This window comes from Phocoena phocoena, chromosome 11 (assembly GCF_963924675.1).
Source record: "Phocoena phocoena chromosome 11, mPhoPho1.1, whole genome shotgun sequence".
Classification (NCBI taxonomy): domain Eukaryota; kingdom Metazoa; phylum Chordata; class Mammalia; order Artiodactyla; family Phocoenidae; genus Phocoena; species Phocoena phocoena.
The window spans coordinates 11,087,851-11,102,900 of NC_089229.1; the positions used below are offsets into that span (position 1 = coordinate 11,087,851).

The 15,050-nt window shown below is 58.2% G+C and overlaps 1 protein-coding gene across 1 annotated transcript; it reads right to left on the reverse strand.

Annotated features, from left to right (window-relative positions):
* Positions 1 to 313: 313 nt before the first annotated feature.
* On the reverse strand, positions 314 to 14,637 carry CSF2RB (colony stimulating factor 2 receptor subunit beta). The gene is made up of 13 exons (XM_065888136.1): positions 14,562 to 14,637; positions 13,467 to 13,590; positions 11,525 to 11,715; positions 8,161 to 8,312; positions 7,910 to 8,078; positions 7,222 to 7,357; positions 6,904 to 7,061; positions 5,590 to 5,729; positions 4,497 to 4,659; positions 3,330 to 3,420; positions 3,052 to 3,109; positions 2,105 to 2,208; positions 314 to 1,442 (listed from the first exon to the last, which is right to left on the reverse strand). Exons 1-13 carry the CDS (start codon positions 14,635 to 14,637, stop codon positions 314 to 316), a joined length of 2,691 nt encoding a protein of 896 aa, XP_065744208.1.
* Positions 14,638 to 15,050: the final 413 nt, after the last annotated feature.

Below are 15,050 nucleotides of genomic sequence, written 5' to 3' on the forward strand. Positions count from 1 at the left end.
AGAACCTAAAGGAAGTGAATTTGAAAGAACAGTGTGTGTGTGTGTGTGTGTGTGTGTGTGTGTGTGCGCGCGCGCGTGTTCCTGTGTGGCAGAGAGGGAGGGAGAGAAAGAGGAGCTTGACCTTGCTGAAGGTCAAGGGAGGAGGTAGATGGTTGACTTGTTTTTCTGATCTCCACGTTACAACATGGAAACTTCTCCTTGGCTTTGCGGAAAGGACCATGGAAGGGACCAGGGGCTGGCAGGAGGGAAAGGCAGGGCGGGAGGAAAGGCAGACCCTGTCCTTCTATTCCCCTCCCTCAACGTCTACAGGGTCTCAGTGCACCTCCCCAGGCCTGCTGACATCCCAAGGGGGCAGTGACAAGTAATCCTGCTGCTTCAGGGCTTTGAAGAGCTGAATGGCCGGCACCTGGGGAATGGCCTGAGATGGGGGCTTCTTGGCCTGGAACACCTGGTTGAGGTCCTTGATCTCAGGACAGGGTCCTGGGGAGGTGGGCTTACTCTGGGGTGAGAGAGGGCCAGACCCTGGGCCAGGGAGGAAACAGTAGTCACCCACCTGCTGCAGCACAAGGAGCCCCTCAGGGGTTGGGGAGACTGAGAACACATCTGCCCGGAGCGGCCCTGGGCCCAGGACAGGACTGCTGGCTGCAGGAGGGGCAGGGCTGGCTAGAGGGGACTGGGGAAACTGGCCTGCGGTTGGAGGGAGATCCACATAGCCCTCGAACTCTGGCTTCAGTGGGGCTAGGGATCCAGGGGGACCATCAGCCAGTCCAGGACAGAGGCTGGGGTTCCGGTCTGAAGGGAGGCTCAGAGGGGGAGCCTGGGAAGGAGATGGGGCCCCTATGGGTGGGGTGAATGTCAGCTCTGCGGTGGTGACGTAACCAGTGGCCACAGTGCCTTCCTCAGGACCCCGAGAGCCAGTGGGCAGACCTGGGGGGGCCCTGTCCTTCGGGCCTTGACCACCCACCATCACCCCAGGCTCAGGAGGGGCAGGGCCTGCTCCTGGCTCCAGGGAAGGGCTCCCCTCGGTGCCTGGGCTGGGCCTCAGGTCCGCATCCCTGGCTTTGCCCGGCCCGATCACCTGGGCCAGTGGGACCAGCTGCACCTGCCCCCCTGTGGGCAGACACAGGTACTCCAGGGACCCTGGGGGCTGCGGCTTGCTGCTCATGCCTGTCCGTAGGGGCCCCAGCTGGCCCACGATGTCCGGCAGGGAGCGGCTGTCAAGTGGCCCCAGGTAGGGGCCATTGAAATCAAAGCCGGAAGCCTGGCTCTCAGGCCTGCTTGCCGGGGTGGCCAGCTCTGGCGGGGGCCTGGGCGGCAGCTCTGTGCGGAGGTCCGAGGTGACCAGAGTCATGTCAGGCTCAGATGATGAATCACAGGCATCTTTAGGGTCCTCTGTGGTGAGAGGTGACACCTCACTGTGCCCGATGTCTACAGGGGACGCCCTGTGGGGAGAACAAGGGCAGGGACGCTGGCACCACCCTTGACAGATGCCTCAGCTCGCGCACGGGGAGCCAGGGGGTGGGTTGGAGGCCGGGCTCCACCCAGAGCTCACAGGAAACGCAGAGCAGGGCGAGGTGAGGGAGCCGGCCGGGAACAGGAGACCGGTTGCCCCTCCAGCCTCCCTGTGGTTCCCCTCCAGCGCCGGCACTCTCCTTCAAGGTCATGCTCTGCCAGCTGTGGCCCCTCCCACCTCCCTCTCCTTGCCAGCACGCAGCGTCAGCGCCCAGCCTGGGCTCGGCCATGCCCTCGGCCTTCACCTGCCCCACCTGAGGCTTAGTGGTGAGCCGGCCGCTCAGGTGCTGAGGCCATGAGGTTTCGCAGATCCTCTGCCACCCAGTGGGACCAAGGCAGCGTGGCGTCTCCCTGGGCAGCAGGGCCGGGGGAGGTCGTCTGCTCCAGTCTCCGGCTTCTGGCCACGACCCTCCCTAAGCTGGGAATCGGGAAGCTCTTCCCGCCATGCAGCCGGGACACCTCTTGCTTTAGTGCAGTCAGCCTCCAAGGCCCTGTTCCCATTGAGCCCCAGTCCGAGGCCACCTCCCCTGAGCCCCGACGTGCAGGAGGGAGCCACCGTCCCACCTCCTAGGGATCCCGCGCTGACACTCACCCCTCCGGCTGAGCGAAGCTGCCGCCCCAGAGCCCCCTGTGTGCGTGGCTCCCGCTGCCGACGACGTGCGTGCCCTGTGGGAGCCGGAGCCCGGCGTGCCCGTTCTGGGGGGAGAGAGGGCATTTGTGCCTGTGGGGTGGGGGCACCCCAGGAGGTGAGGTGGGGGGAGGGCCTTGAGGGTGGCGAGGGTTCAGCAGGCCCCAGACGTGGCGGCATCTCAGCATGGGCAGCAGCGACCACACCCTCCTGACCCCAGGAACACACGGCCAGAGAGGGGCTGGGACTTGGCCCGGGGCCCTGGGCAGCAAGGACGGGCAGTCTGTGCCCACGGGGACGCCCATCTGGGCTGTCCCTGTCTCCATGCTCACCCCTAGTCTCCTCCGCACTGGCCGTGAGACCCTCCCAAGGCCGTCCTGGCCCTACCTGCCTGACCAAAGGGCTCCCGCCCCCCACGTGCCGGCGCCCTCCCCGGTGTCCTCTCAGCCTCCCGTGCTGCATCCCAGACTCACCGCCCACGCCCCTCAGGTCTCCTTTCCAAGGAGTCTTGTCTCCACCCTCCACTCGCCTTCTGCCAGCAGTGGCCTCTCCCACCTGCCACCACCCTCCATCCTTCAGAGCTCAGCGCTGCTGCCCTGTCCTGGGGAAGCCACGCTGCTTCCCACCACCCCTCCTGCCTCCTATGTGACTCAGGCTCTCCTTGCGCCCCCCAGGTCCTGGCATCCCCACGCCAGCCCTCTCTGCTGTTCCACGTGAGTCCCCCCGGGCGGGGCACCCTGTGCATCGGACGGGCCCAGGGGATCGCAGTGCTGGGCTTGCAGGGGCCGGCCCGGCTCTTAGAGCTTCCCAGCCCCTGACCTGGCCACGTACCACCCCTGCTCAAGGCCCACCGGAAGGGGAGGAGGACACGGGTGTGGGGATGTGGGCGCAGGAGTACAGCCAGCCCCTACCTGGAACAGGTGGCTCTTGCTCGGGTTGGGGATTTTCTCCTCCCACTTCCGGTTCAGCCTGGAAAGACAGCAGGGGGGTGACCGCTGCCCAAGACCTCAGGGCAGCTGCCTTGTGCTCAGGTACCGAGGTGAAAGTAAAGCCCAGGGAACGGGCAGCTTTGACCAAGGCCCCACAGGGTGTGAGTTGCAGAGCAGAGACTAGAGGAAGTCAGCTGTGGGGTCCCTGGCATTGTCTGGGGCCCTGGGTAGCGCCCGCCTCCACCTTGGAGTCACCTTACCTGTACCCGTAGACGCCACAGAAGCGCAGGGACACGAGCAGGATCAAGGTGCTGATGACCAGGGTGAGCGCCAGGACCCACATGGGCAGCACTTCCAGGCAGCCAGGAGGAAACAGGAGCATTAGGTTTTGGGGAGGGAAAGGGCTGGGGGCTCAGGAGATGAGGTGAATTTGCTGCCTTGGCATGCAGAGGGGAAGAAGAGGCCAGAAGCAGACTAAGAAGAAGAGGACATTTGTCTGAGCCACCCACAGTGCTGGATTGCTGGCAGGACACAGAGGGTTAGATCCTGTCCAGTAGCTGGTGTTGCTGTAGGTGGGCAGTGACTGCAGCCAGAGGCAATCATAGGGCACTTCCTGAAGGAGGCAGCATAGAAGGTGGTCATCAAGAACAGGGAGGCCTGGAGAGGCCGAGATGGGGAAAGGGGTGATGGTGGAGGAACCAGAAGGTGCAAAGGCCCATCAGGGGCCCTCACAACTCTCCACTTGGCCTCAAGCCCCTCAGAGGCTGGGCACCTCCAGGACTCCCCTGGTCTCCTTCCCTTAGGTCCAGGGGCCCAGCCCTTCTTTCTGCTTGGTTGGGGTCCTCTTCCTCGTGCTCTTTCCCTGCTATGGCTGGCTGGGCAACCTTGCGGCCAACACTTATTTTTTTTTATTTTTATTTTTTTGCTGCCGACACTTTTTCCTCTCTCTGCCGCCACCTCCCGGACCTTGTTCTGTACTTGTCTCCTGGTGGCCGCTATGGCGACAGTGACAGATAAATGAAATTAGCAAGTGCAGATTGAGGGAAGGTTGAGAAATCAGACCAAAGCTTTCCAATCCCAGGCCCCAGTCTGTAGCTCTTCATGGTAACAGAAAACTCGGGCTGGGTGGTCCCTGGGTAGTAGCTGCTACAAAAGCTAATGGAAGCATGGGAAGCATGGGCCATATTAACAGAGGGCTAAGGTCCAGGCTTAGGGAGACCTGCTGGTGAGACGTGCTCTCCTCTGCCCTCTCGAGACCTCACCTGCAGGCCGTGTTGCACACCAGGTGTCACTTTCTCATCCCTAATGACACCTGGCAGGGAAGGATGCTAGCCTGGGGTGGGATTACATCTCATGCCCATATCATCCCCGTCCTCTGCCCAGTGGGGCTGTGCCTGGAGGGGTGAGTGGGGGCCGGGAGGACATACCCCACTCAGTGTCCCAGGAGCTCTCCTCACTCCACTCGCTCCAGATCCCGTTGTAGCCTCGGGGGTCAGGTTTGACTCTCACTCTGGCCTGGTACCTGGTGGCAGGCTCCAGAGGTGGCAGGCACATGCTGTGGGCGTTCTGGAAGTCCTCTGTCTTGGTCTCCTGTGGGTGCAGGTGTGTGAGCAGATGTGCTGAGGTCTGGTGCACGTGGGCACAGCTACGAAGCCCTCCCGCCTCAGTACCCCAGATTTTCTGCTACCCATCAGCCCCCAGCTTGCAGTCACATCAGATCTGAGGCAGCATCACTCCCACCACGGAGGACCATGCTCCAGTGCCCGCAGGCAATGCACCCCGTGACATATGACAACACCGAGGCCCAGAAACCGTGAGGAGTCAGTCACCATGTCCCCACTCAGCCTCCCAGCTCCTCCTGGGACAGCCTGGACCCTAATTACGGCCTTCCCAGGAGTGCAGTACAGGATGACTGGACTCTGGACCCTCAGACAGATGTTCAGGAGCCCAGGGACCACTTCCAGCTCCACCACTGACACACCCCCTTCTGGCCTCAGTTTCCCCATTTCCAGCCTGAAGGTCTGGGGCTGGCTCCGAGGTTTCTGAACTGGCCTCTGTGGAGCCCCAGGCTCTGCCCACAGGCCCTGATGGATACCTGGGGGTGGGGCCCAGATACTGAGTCCCAGGCTGGAGCCCTGCGCACCTCGCAGGGAGCAGCTCCCCTCTTAGCAACTGCATCTTTGCATTCTGGATGAGATTCTCGCGAAGAAATGCCCCCTTTATGACTTTTGCAAACCCTTCCTCCGCCTGTCTCTCGTCCTGAGGTCTACAGCTCCTTTGCGACTCAGGGTCACGCGTTCATTTTGGTCAAGTTCACATCAGCTCTGTGAGTCTCAGTTCCTTCACCAAGGGAAGGGACAGTGACCTGCTGACTGCACAGGGTCATGACCACCAAGTCCCAGTGTCTCCCTCTGACTGGGCACCTGCTGGGAGCCAGGAACCTGGCAGGTGGCACACTCCCTGGTCTTTCTCGTTTCCCCCTTCCCCCATCCAGGCCACTCCTCAGACACAGGCCCTCACCTCCCATGAGGCTGCTTCTTTCTTGTACTGGACCTGGAAGATGCAAGCTATGTGTTCATAGTTCATTTTTTCTTCTTTCCAGTGCAGGATGTAGCCGTCTCTGCCCTTGGTCAAGTTGAGGGTTGGAGAAGCCATCTGGACTGGAGGGAGGGAAACTTTTAGAGAAATCATTTCTAACATTCCTCCAGTGGACTATCCCTTGTGTTCCATGCTGGTCACAGGTGCTCTCTCCACTGACCCAGGACCCCAGGTTTCACCATCTCGGGGTCTTTGAAGTCCCACTTCACCATCTCATCTATTTTGACCTGAGCCGCCCTTCTCTTGGGAGATGCTGAGATACACTTGTTTCGTTGTGAAGTGACCAAAAGTATGGGTTACCCCTAGTATTTAAGTAGAAATAAAGTTACTATTAATTTTTTCTAATCTACAGTATTGGCAGTGTTCTAAGCATTTCTATGAATGCTCAATCTACATGAATTATTTCTCTCAATTCTAACAGCAGCCCTATGTAGTAAATACACAATTTGTCCACTTCTCAGACAGAGAACTGAGCCCCAGAATGATCAGGTAACTTGCTAAGGACAAGCAGCTAACAAGTGGTAGAGACAAAGATTGCAACCTGGAGGGTCCCAATGAGTAAGTAGTGGATTCAAACCCAGGTGACTAGGACAAACTGGCTGCTGTCTCTGACACACACTAAAGACTGGGCAGAAGAACTTGATCATTGTGAAGCCATGCAGGAGAGTCCTTTGCATGAGGTCCTTGCTATGTACCAGGAATCAGGAACATTAACCTGTGAGGAATTACAGTCCATTTGCATACGTGCTAGTCCCCAGTCCATTTGCATACGCTCTATGAAGAAGAAAATCATAGGTCAATTATCTTGAAGACTGAAAATACCAGTCAGGGGAGGACTTTGGAAACCTGAAAGAGAAAAATCAAACAGGGAAAGAAAGGGAAAATTTGGTGGGACGACCAAGAGGCCACGGGCAACAGTAGGAACTTCAGAGCAGCTGCAAAGCTGGAAGGGAAAATAGAGTTAAAAGAATGAGGTCAAGCTTTTAATATCGATATGCTTGAGAAGATCAATTGCATCTTCCTTCATGTTATTGACCACTGTCATTGTTGCATTATTGCTACTTGAGAACTTCCAGGACCCATGGGAATCATGTTTGTTCAATTTGCTCCCTGGACTTTTCACTGAAAGTGACAAACATGAAGACTGGGCCCTGGGGAACCCTGAGTTTATACGGGTTACAGAGGAAACAGTGCCGTCACAAGACTCTCCGTGCAGAAGGCTGGGGGCAAACTCACTGTTATCTGAGCTCTTTATAAGTTTCTCTTCCGCTTTCGGTCGAACAGAGACAATGTACTGGCTGTGGTTCCTGGGGTCAGGCACGGGAATCTGGCAGCATTGCCGGACGTAAGGGCTGCTGGTCTCCTCTGTCTGCACTGGGGAACATTCTTCCTCCCTGAGGATCACGGCAAAGGTGAGGCAGGGGGAGGCAGGGCCACATGAGGGATGAGACCTCCGGATGAACTGTGGCTTCTGCTGGGCCCCCAGGGGCAGGAGGAGGCCAGGAGAGGGCTAGGCCTAGAGGAGCAGAGGGGACAGAGGCAGGGGACGCTCACCTTGCACTGGGGCCGGACTTGTAAAAGAGGGTGAAGAAGACCGAGCTGGTCACCTCGGACCTCACTTCCCAGGAGCAGCGGAGCAGGGCAGCCCCGTCGAAGAAGCACTGGAGGTTCTGGGGCTGGGACTCATTCCCTGGGAGGGAGACAGTCCTTCATTCATTCCTTATTCATTCATTCCCTAGCCCTCAGTGGGCCCACCATGAGGCTCATCACAGAGAGATTATGGGCATTGGGGCCAAAAGGACCAGGGGTTGAACTCAGCCCGAAGGGCCAGCTGTGTAAACACAGGTCAGAGAGGGAATTCTGTGAGCCTTCACACCCCCCTGTGCAAAGCTGGGAGGGCATGTCAGCCTCAGGGTTTGGGAGTTTAACGCAATCACGTTGGTATGTCCGTGGATGGTGCAGCTCTCACGAAAACACAGATGTTCATATGCCATCGTGATTAAACTGCAATTGCTTCTCCACAGAAAGTGGGCAACAAACTGGGTCCCAGAAGCGAGTAAGATGCAGCCGCTGCCTCTGCAGAGTCGCAGTAGGGACGGGGTGGGCCAGGGAAGTCACTGTGAACACATGGCTCAGAGCCTCCGTGGATCCCATGGTGCGGACCCCTGGACGCCTTCTGTCCAGGAGCTGTAATGAGCGGCCCTCCCCACAGGGGGGCAGTGTCCCATTCCGACTCTGTTACCTGGCGGGGAGGCCCAGCGAACCTCTGTGCTCCACTGGCTGGGCCGTCCCGAGAGCCCCGAGCCCGGGGCCAGCCTGGTGCGCACTCGGGCCACATAGGTGCTGCTGGGCATGAGGTCCTCTGGCCCCAGGATGGCCCGGGAGGCGCTGGAGTAGATGGTGGGGGCGTCCTGGGGGAGAGAGGGGTTGCTGGAGCAGGGACGGCTGGGCCAGGTCCCCGTGGGCGCAGGGCACAGCTGGTGGGGTCCCTACCTCCCAGGAGTCCTGAAGCCTCCTGTAGACCACCTCAAACTCCAGGCTGGACAGCCAGTGGCTCTGGGAACCCCCATGGGCCACATTCCAGGACAGCAGGACACTGTCCCCAGCAGCACTGATGTTGAGGTCCCTGGGTGCGGGGGGCTGCACTGGAGGGAGAGGAAGGAAAGCGTCCCTAAGGGGCTGGACGACTGTGTGGGAGGTTCAGGGCCTGCATGGCCCATGTGTGGACAGACCTGGGTTCCGGGCCAAGCACTACCGCCACGGAGTGAGCGACCTTGGAGAGACCCCTCACCTCTGTGGGCCTCAGACCTTCATCTGCTGAATTGTGAGGATCCGATGTACATGCGAATGAAGATGTGCAGATTGCTGGGCGCCCAGAACATAAGCTCCATGCAAAGGGCTGCCAGTTACACCCCAAGTGGAGCCTCCTCCTGTCCCCACTGCCCACGAGGAGGTGTGTGTGGCCTCCTTCCCAGCAGAGGACGCTGTGACTCATGTTACTCCCTCTCCTGTCCACACTTTCTTATTTCAGTGTCCAGTGTCATCCTGCACTTCTCAGTGCCCAGCAGACATGTCTCCTCCTCTAGAACATTCTTGGACCCCTCCCCCAGGCAGAATCCCTTGCTCCTTTTCCTGCCCCACCATAGCCCTTTGTATGATCCTTATAGCCCTGGAGGATATAGATGCTTCCACATCTGCCCCCTCAAGTAGTCCAGGAGCTTGTGGATGTCAGGGGTGGGGTCCTGACCCCCTTGCCTCTCCCCAGGGCCTGAGATGAGTGGTTCATTGCATATGGGGACAAAGTGAATGAATCAATGAAGGAATAAATGAATGAGTACATGTAGGTCCACCTTCAGAGATTTTCATGAAATCATTCCATCACCAACAGCAGGCAGACACCTGCTGGGACCTACAGGATTGGGTGAGCAGAGTCATCCGTGAATGGCATGGCTGCAGACTTCCTGAAGCTTCTATATCTGAAAGTGCTGAGAGATGACTTTCCAACACAAAAAATTCCGTAAGGGACGAACGAGATGTCAATATTCTATGCTGGACAGGGGCCAGGGCATGATAGAGCGTGTCAGAGCTGGAGCCTCAGAAAATTTTCAGCCCAGAATGGCAGATCCAGAGCCCCGCTGCCCCAGCCCGGGCCCCAGCAGGCATCACTAATCAATCATGCACTCCTAGCCCCCGAGCCTGTCATGCAGCCTGGAGCCCTAGGAAGCTGCTCCCAACTGCACAGACTGGGAAACCAATGGAAAACCTATTCATCCAACCTGAGAGATGTAGTCCATGAGCTCATTTCACAGGTGGAGGTGACAGAGGAAGTGAAATATTCAGATCCCCACATGTGTAACCTCAGAGCAGACCAGATGCACATCTCTCCGTTCCCCAGCACCTCAAGGCCTCCCTGATTCATTGCCTAAATGGTTTGGGCTAAAACTGAACTTCCCGCTCAACGTATGCTCCAGAAGGCAAATGCCACACTGCCCTCGCCATTTCTAAGTGGTCCCCATCTCAGCCATGACACCTGTCATCACTCCTAAGCTTCACAGGGCCAGGGACACTGACGGCTTGTTCACTGCTTTCCTGTATGTGCAAGTGTTCTATTGAAGAGCAGATTAATGAATGAATTGCTTGTATATCCTAACTTCGATTTGTATCCCTCCAATTTCCCATCCCTTGGCCGTACGGCAGTTGAATCCCTATCATTTCTCTCTGGGATGAGTACCTTAGGTCACAGTCTGTTCTCCGTCCTCCCACCACCTCCTGTCGCCTGCCATCTACACTGTACATCACCCACCTCTGACATCATCACACCCACATCTGATCATGACATGCCCTTTCAGTGGCTCTCCATCGTCTAGATGTTGACCCCTAAACAACTCCTTTGCAGAGCACAGAAGCCTCTCCAGGTCAGCCCCCCGCCTTCCCTGCCCCCCTCCTTACCACTGCCCAGTCCTCCTGAAGTTGATGCTTCTGAAACACAATTACTTGCGGTTTTCCCAACCTGCCTCGTCCTCCCGAGTCGCCCAGCCTTCGCACACACTCCTTGCTCTGCCAAGGATGCTCTTCCCACTCTCCTCCCTCCCACCCTTCAGATCTCCCTACAAAGCTCCCTCCTTGGGGAAGCCTGTCCTGACCTCCCAGGGGCCCCTTGTCCACTGCCCCTCGGCACGTGGCACGCACCCGCCTTCAGTAAGTGATCACACCCGACAACATCTGGTGTGTCCCGCCCTGTACGCTCTGAGCTCCACCGGGACGGGACCCCTTCTCATCCATCAGACACATGTTTTGAGACATTGTTTGGAGTGAATTCATCACAGCCTAACTCATCGCCTCCTCCAGGCAACAGCTCTGTGCTGCTGTGATGAACAGAGGCGGGAAGCAAAGCCTGGAGCCCCTTCCCCGTCCGACACTTGCAAGGAGCAGCAGGTGACCCAGGGTTTGGGATCCAGGACAATAAATTCAGACACTAGCAGCTGAGTACCTAATCTTGGGCAAGTTCCTGCTCTCTCAGCCTGTTTCATCACAGCGGCCATGGCTCACGGGCCCAGCCGCTCCGCGGCACGTGGGATCTTCCCGGACCGGGGCGCGAACCCGTGTCCCCTGCATCGGCAGGCGGACTCCCAACCACTGCGCCACCAGGGAAGCCCAATACTAACTTTAAAAAATGACCCCATGTTTATTTCAGGATCATTCTAATCACAAATATGATTGAATTCATGTAATGAAAATGCTGGTTGTATTTCTGTCTGAGGTACAGTTAAATGAAGCCTGACTATTTATATAAAGTAATCATCGACTCCCACCCAAGACCATTGACTTTCTTAGGCTCTGTGGACACGCAGCGCACACACTGGGGGCCGCGCAGCGAGGGCATGGCCTTCATCTCCAACATGCAGAGAGCACTCGGCAAGTCCGGCCCATCACTATCATCATGGCTCATGGTGGCACTTTGGAAAAGTTATGTAATTGCTCTGGGTCTCAAATGCCTCATCTATTAAATGGGTCGTCACAGACGTTCCATGAGACCAAATTGATGAAAGAATAAAGTTTGTATCTGACTAGGAAGGACTGTTCTTCTAGACGGGAAGCCTCGGGTCTGGAAGGCAATAACTTGGCAGGTGCTGGAGCATCTGGGAGGGGGTGGGTACCTTTGGCTGGGGCTCCTCACCTTGAACCCGACCCAATGCCTCCATCTAAGGAGACTGTATCCTCTTCCCCCAAGAACTAAACCCAACTCAAGCCGCTGTCTACACCCCTTGAAGGATCTCCCTCCCTGGCCCATCTCTTGCAGCCTGGACACCCCTGTCCACACAGGGAACCACCCTTGGCCAGGGCCCCCAGGCCTCACCATGCTGACTCAGAGTAACGGTGAGCTGGGCACCCAGAGGCTGGTCTGGTCGGAATGAGAAGTAGTCATGGTCAGCAATGACAAAAACTTCGTAGGGAATGACACATATTCTGGGCACACAGCCGGGACAATGGCCATCGAACCAGGGCATGCCATCACTGAGATCGCAGGACACTGGCTGTGGAAGGCCCCTGTCAGGAGAGGATGCAGGTTAGCCCAGAGAGAAGAAGAATCACTCATTCACAAACATTATTGAGTGGTTCCCATGTGTAAGGCTTTGTTTAGGATCAGGGGGCCTGGCAGGGAACAAAACACACAAATCCCTGTCAACAGAGCTGACATCCTAAGAGAGGGAGACACACATGAAACAACTGAAGAAACTAGGCCGTGTGTCAAATGGAGAACACTGTGCATAGTAGACAAGTCAAGAAGGAAAGAGGTATGAAGAGGCCAGAAGGGCTGGGATGGGGATATAATTCGAAATAAGGGAGGCAGGAAAGGTCTCTTAGAAAAGGTGACATCTGAGGAGATGAGAGAGGACTCCATGCGGATTCTGAAAGGGGATTTCGGGGAAAGGGAACAGCAGGTGCAAAGGCCCTGGGGTAGGCACAGGTTTGGAGTGCTGTATAACTAGGCAGTTAACCAGTGTGCACAGAGTAGAGATGTAAGGGTGGGAGGTCTAGAAGCCTAGTTGTGGGAGGTGATGGGAGGCCAGTGCTCAAAAGGAATTTAAGGAAATATGATTATTTTGATTTCACTGGAACTGGGGAAAATTCAGAGTTATGAGCAAAGGAGTGACATTTTGGCATGCCTTGAAAGGATTCCTCTGGCTCCTGGGCTGTGGATACACTGGGTCGCAGGGGGTGGCAATATTGGAAGGGGAGGGACCAGTTAGGAGGCAGTGATAAGAAGTGTTTGGAACCATGGCGTTAGCCAGATTCACATTCTATTTGAAGATAAAGTTGACAGCATTTGCTGATGGATTGAATGCTGTGGTGGAGAAGGAAAGGAGGGAAAGGCGACTGAAAAAGAAAACAGTGGGGACTGTGGTGGCAGCGATGTCCTTGAGCAGCAAGACCAGGTGGGACCCCAGCTGCAGCCTCAGGCAGCCCTGGGACAGGACAGATCCTGCAGGGCGGGGCCAGGAAGGCGGCAGACGTGTGAGGTGGGGGGCTAGGGGTCGGGGTGGGAGGATCTGTTGTCCCCGAGCAGAAGGAAGTAGGTCACAGCTAAGGGTGGGAGGTGGGGTGGGGGCTGAGGACAGTGGACAAGGAAGACTGAGGCTCCCGGGAGGGCAGGAGAGAGAGCGGTAGGGCAGTGACACTGTGGGGTGAGAGCGGCTCCTTCCCAGGGGCGGCCTCCAGGGCACACCCCAGACCCTGTGGTGCCAGCTGTTTCATTATTTCTATTATGGTGAGTCAGACTCTCACCAAATCCCAGAATGGTGGGAGCACCTTCCCGAATGGGGTAGGCCCGGGAGGCGCTGTGAGGAGAGAGGAGAAACCGCCACTCTGGAGGTGGCAGGGCCCAGGGGGCACGTGGAGCCCTGCCATGCAGGCTGGACGCAGGACACTGGTCCCGCTCAGGCCACTTCCCCACCGTGTGGCCTCGGTTTCCTCGTCTGTGAATTGGGCATCATATCCCTGCCCGCCTCACAGGGAGGGTGAACCGAGATCGATTCCTGCCTGGTGATCTTGTTCAATTGTGACAAAACAAGAGAAGGTTATCACCATCACCATCATAACAACGGTATTAACACAGGAGGCTCTTCCCCCAAACCTGATGTCAGACACCAGCCCGCGGGCGTGGCAGGCCGCCTGATGGGGCAGCAGCTCCTGGGCAGGGGCCTCCCTGCCCCGACCCCCGTCCAGCCCCGACCCCGGCACAGTCCCCACAGCAGAGGCCCTTCCTGCCCTCCGGCTCCAGGCCCGGCCTCACTCGCCTGTTCAGCCTGCGGTGGAGGGTCACGTTGACCAGCCGCTGGGAGTCCTGGGTGTCCGCCCACCTGCAGACGATGCGGCTGGTGTAGTCGTTATAGCAGCGCAGGCTCTGCAGGGGGAAGGTCCCTGACAGGGGGAGGCAGAAAGCGGGTCACACCTCTCCCCTCCAGACGTCCCTTGTCACCGCCCCTCCCAGCCCCTCCTGGTATGTGGCACTGGGGAGGAGTCTCCCAGAGTCCCGGAGAGGCTCCTGGAGGCCATACAGGTCCCCAGGAGCCCTGGGCGGGGCTGGGGGCTCTGCAGCTGTGAGGGTGCCAGCCGCGGACCCTCCTGTCTGCACAGAAACACATAGACTAGTTGATTCACAGTATATGTCCTGAGTCCCCACCTTGCCCTGCTCCTGGAATAGGGTCCCTCCCACCCCAGGGTGGAGACATGCATCAGGCACATGCCCTGCCCCTGGGCCCCTGGGTGCTGCAGCCTGGGAGCAGAGGCACAAACCCACCCCTAAGGGGCAGTGTGGCAGGGCCTTACTCTGGGACGTCCCCACCCTGCTCTCGTGGTCAGCTGCTGGGAAAGGGAGCGTGGTCTCCAGGGTTATCAGGGGAGCCAAGCTCTCAGTGAACCCTTGGGGAGGGGGGTTCATGGGCCTGAAGAGCCTGGGGAGCATCTCAGCAGGGCCTCCAGGCAGGAGGAGAGACCCCCAGGCCGAGGGTCCCCAGGAGCAAAGGTGCCGTGGTGGGAACTGGTTGAGGCCGTCTAGGTGCCGATGTCTGGGGGCGAGGGAGGGTCAGAGAAAGGACTGGAATGGCCAGCCAGGAGGTCAGAGGCCTCAGATGCCGCAGTGAGAAATGTGGGCAGAGAAGCCACACAACTGGAGAAGGCCTTCACAGGAGGCCAGAGAAGAATGAGTGGGAACGTGGGAGGAGGGAAGAGGGGACTCCAGGGACGACCAGGAGAGAAAAGAAATAGCAGGGGTTGCGGGGGGCAAGGAAGGAAGGGAGGGAAGGTTGGAGCGTAGGGTCTGGAGCCTCCTCGGGGATGGGGCGCAGCAGTGAGAAGGCGGAGGGAGAGGGGGAGGGAGCGATCGGGCTCACCTTGGGCCCCTGCCACGCAGGGCCCCCAGCAGAGCAGCAGCAGGGCCAGGGGGAGCAGCCCCCGGGGCAGCGCCATCTCTGGAGTCAGCTCTGGAAGAGCAGGTGGCTGGCTCAGGTGGGTCCAGGTCTGGGTAGGGTCTGGACTCCTCACTGTTCTAGAATCTTGTGTTCCTCCCCAGCTGGGAGCCAGGCCAGATCCATGTCCTCGCCTCTTGGGGATCCTGTCTCCAGGACCCTGCCTCTTCTAGGCCTGCGGAAGGAAGCATCAGCCCTTGGGACTCGGCCCACGTGGTGGGGCGGACCCAGGAGTGGCCCTGATGCCTGGGCTCCAGCTCCCACTGCTGCCTCAGCCTGGCACCTGGGACAGTCCCTTCTCCTCAGCCTCAGTGCCTGGGACGTGACCGTGAGGGAGATGCACTTAATGGCCCCTGAAGATGTGGGTTCCCACTGGACCGCACATTGGGTACCCAGTGCACCGGTGTTGAGAAA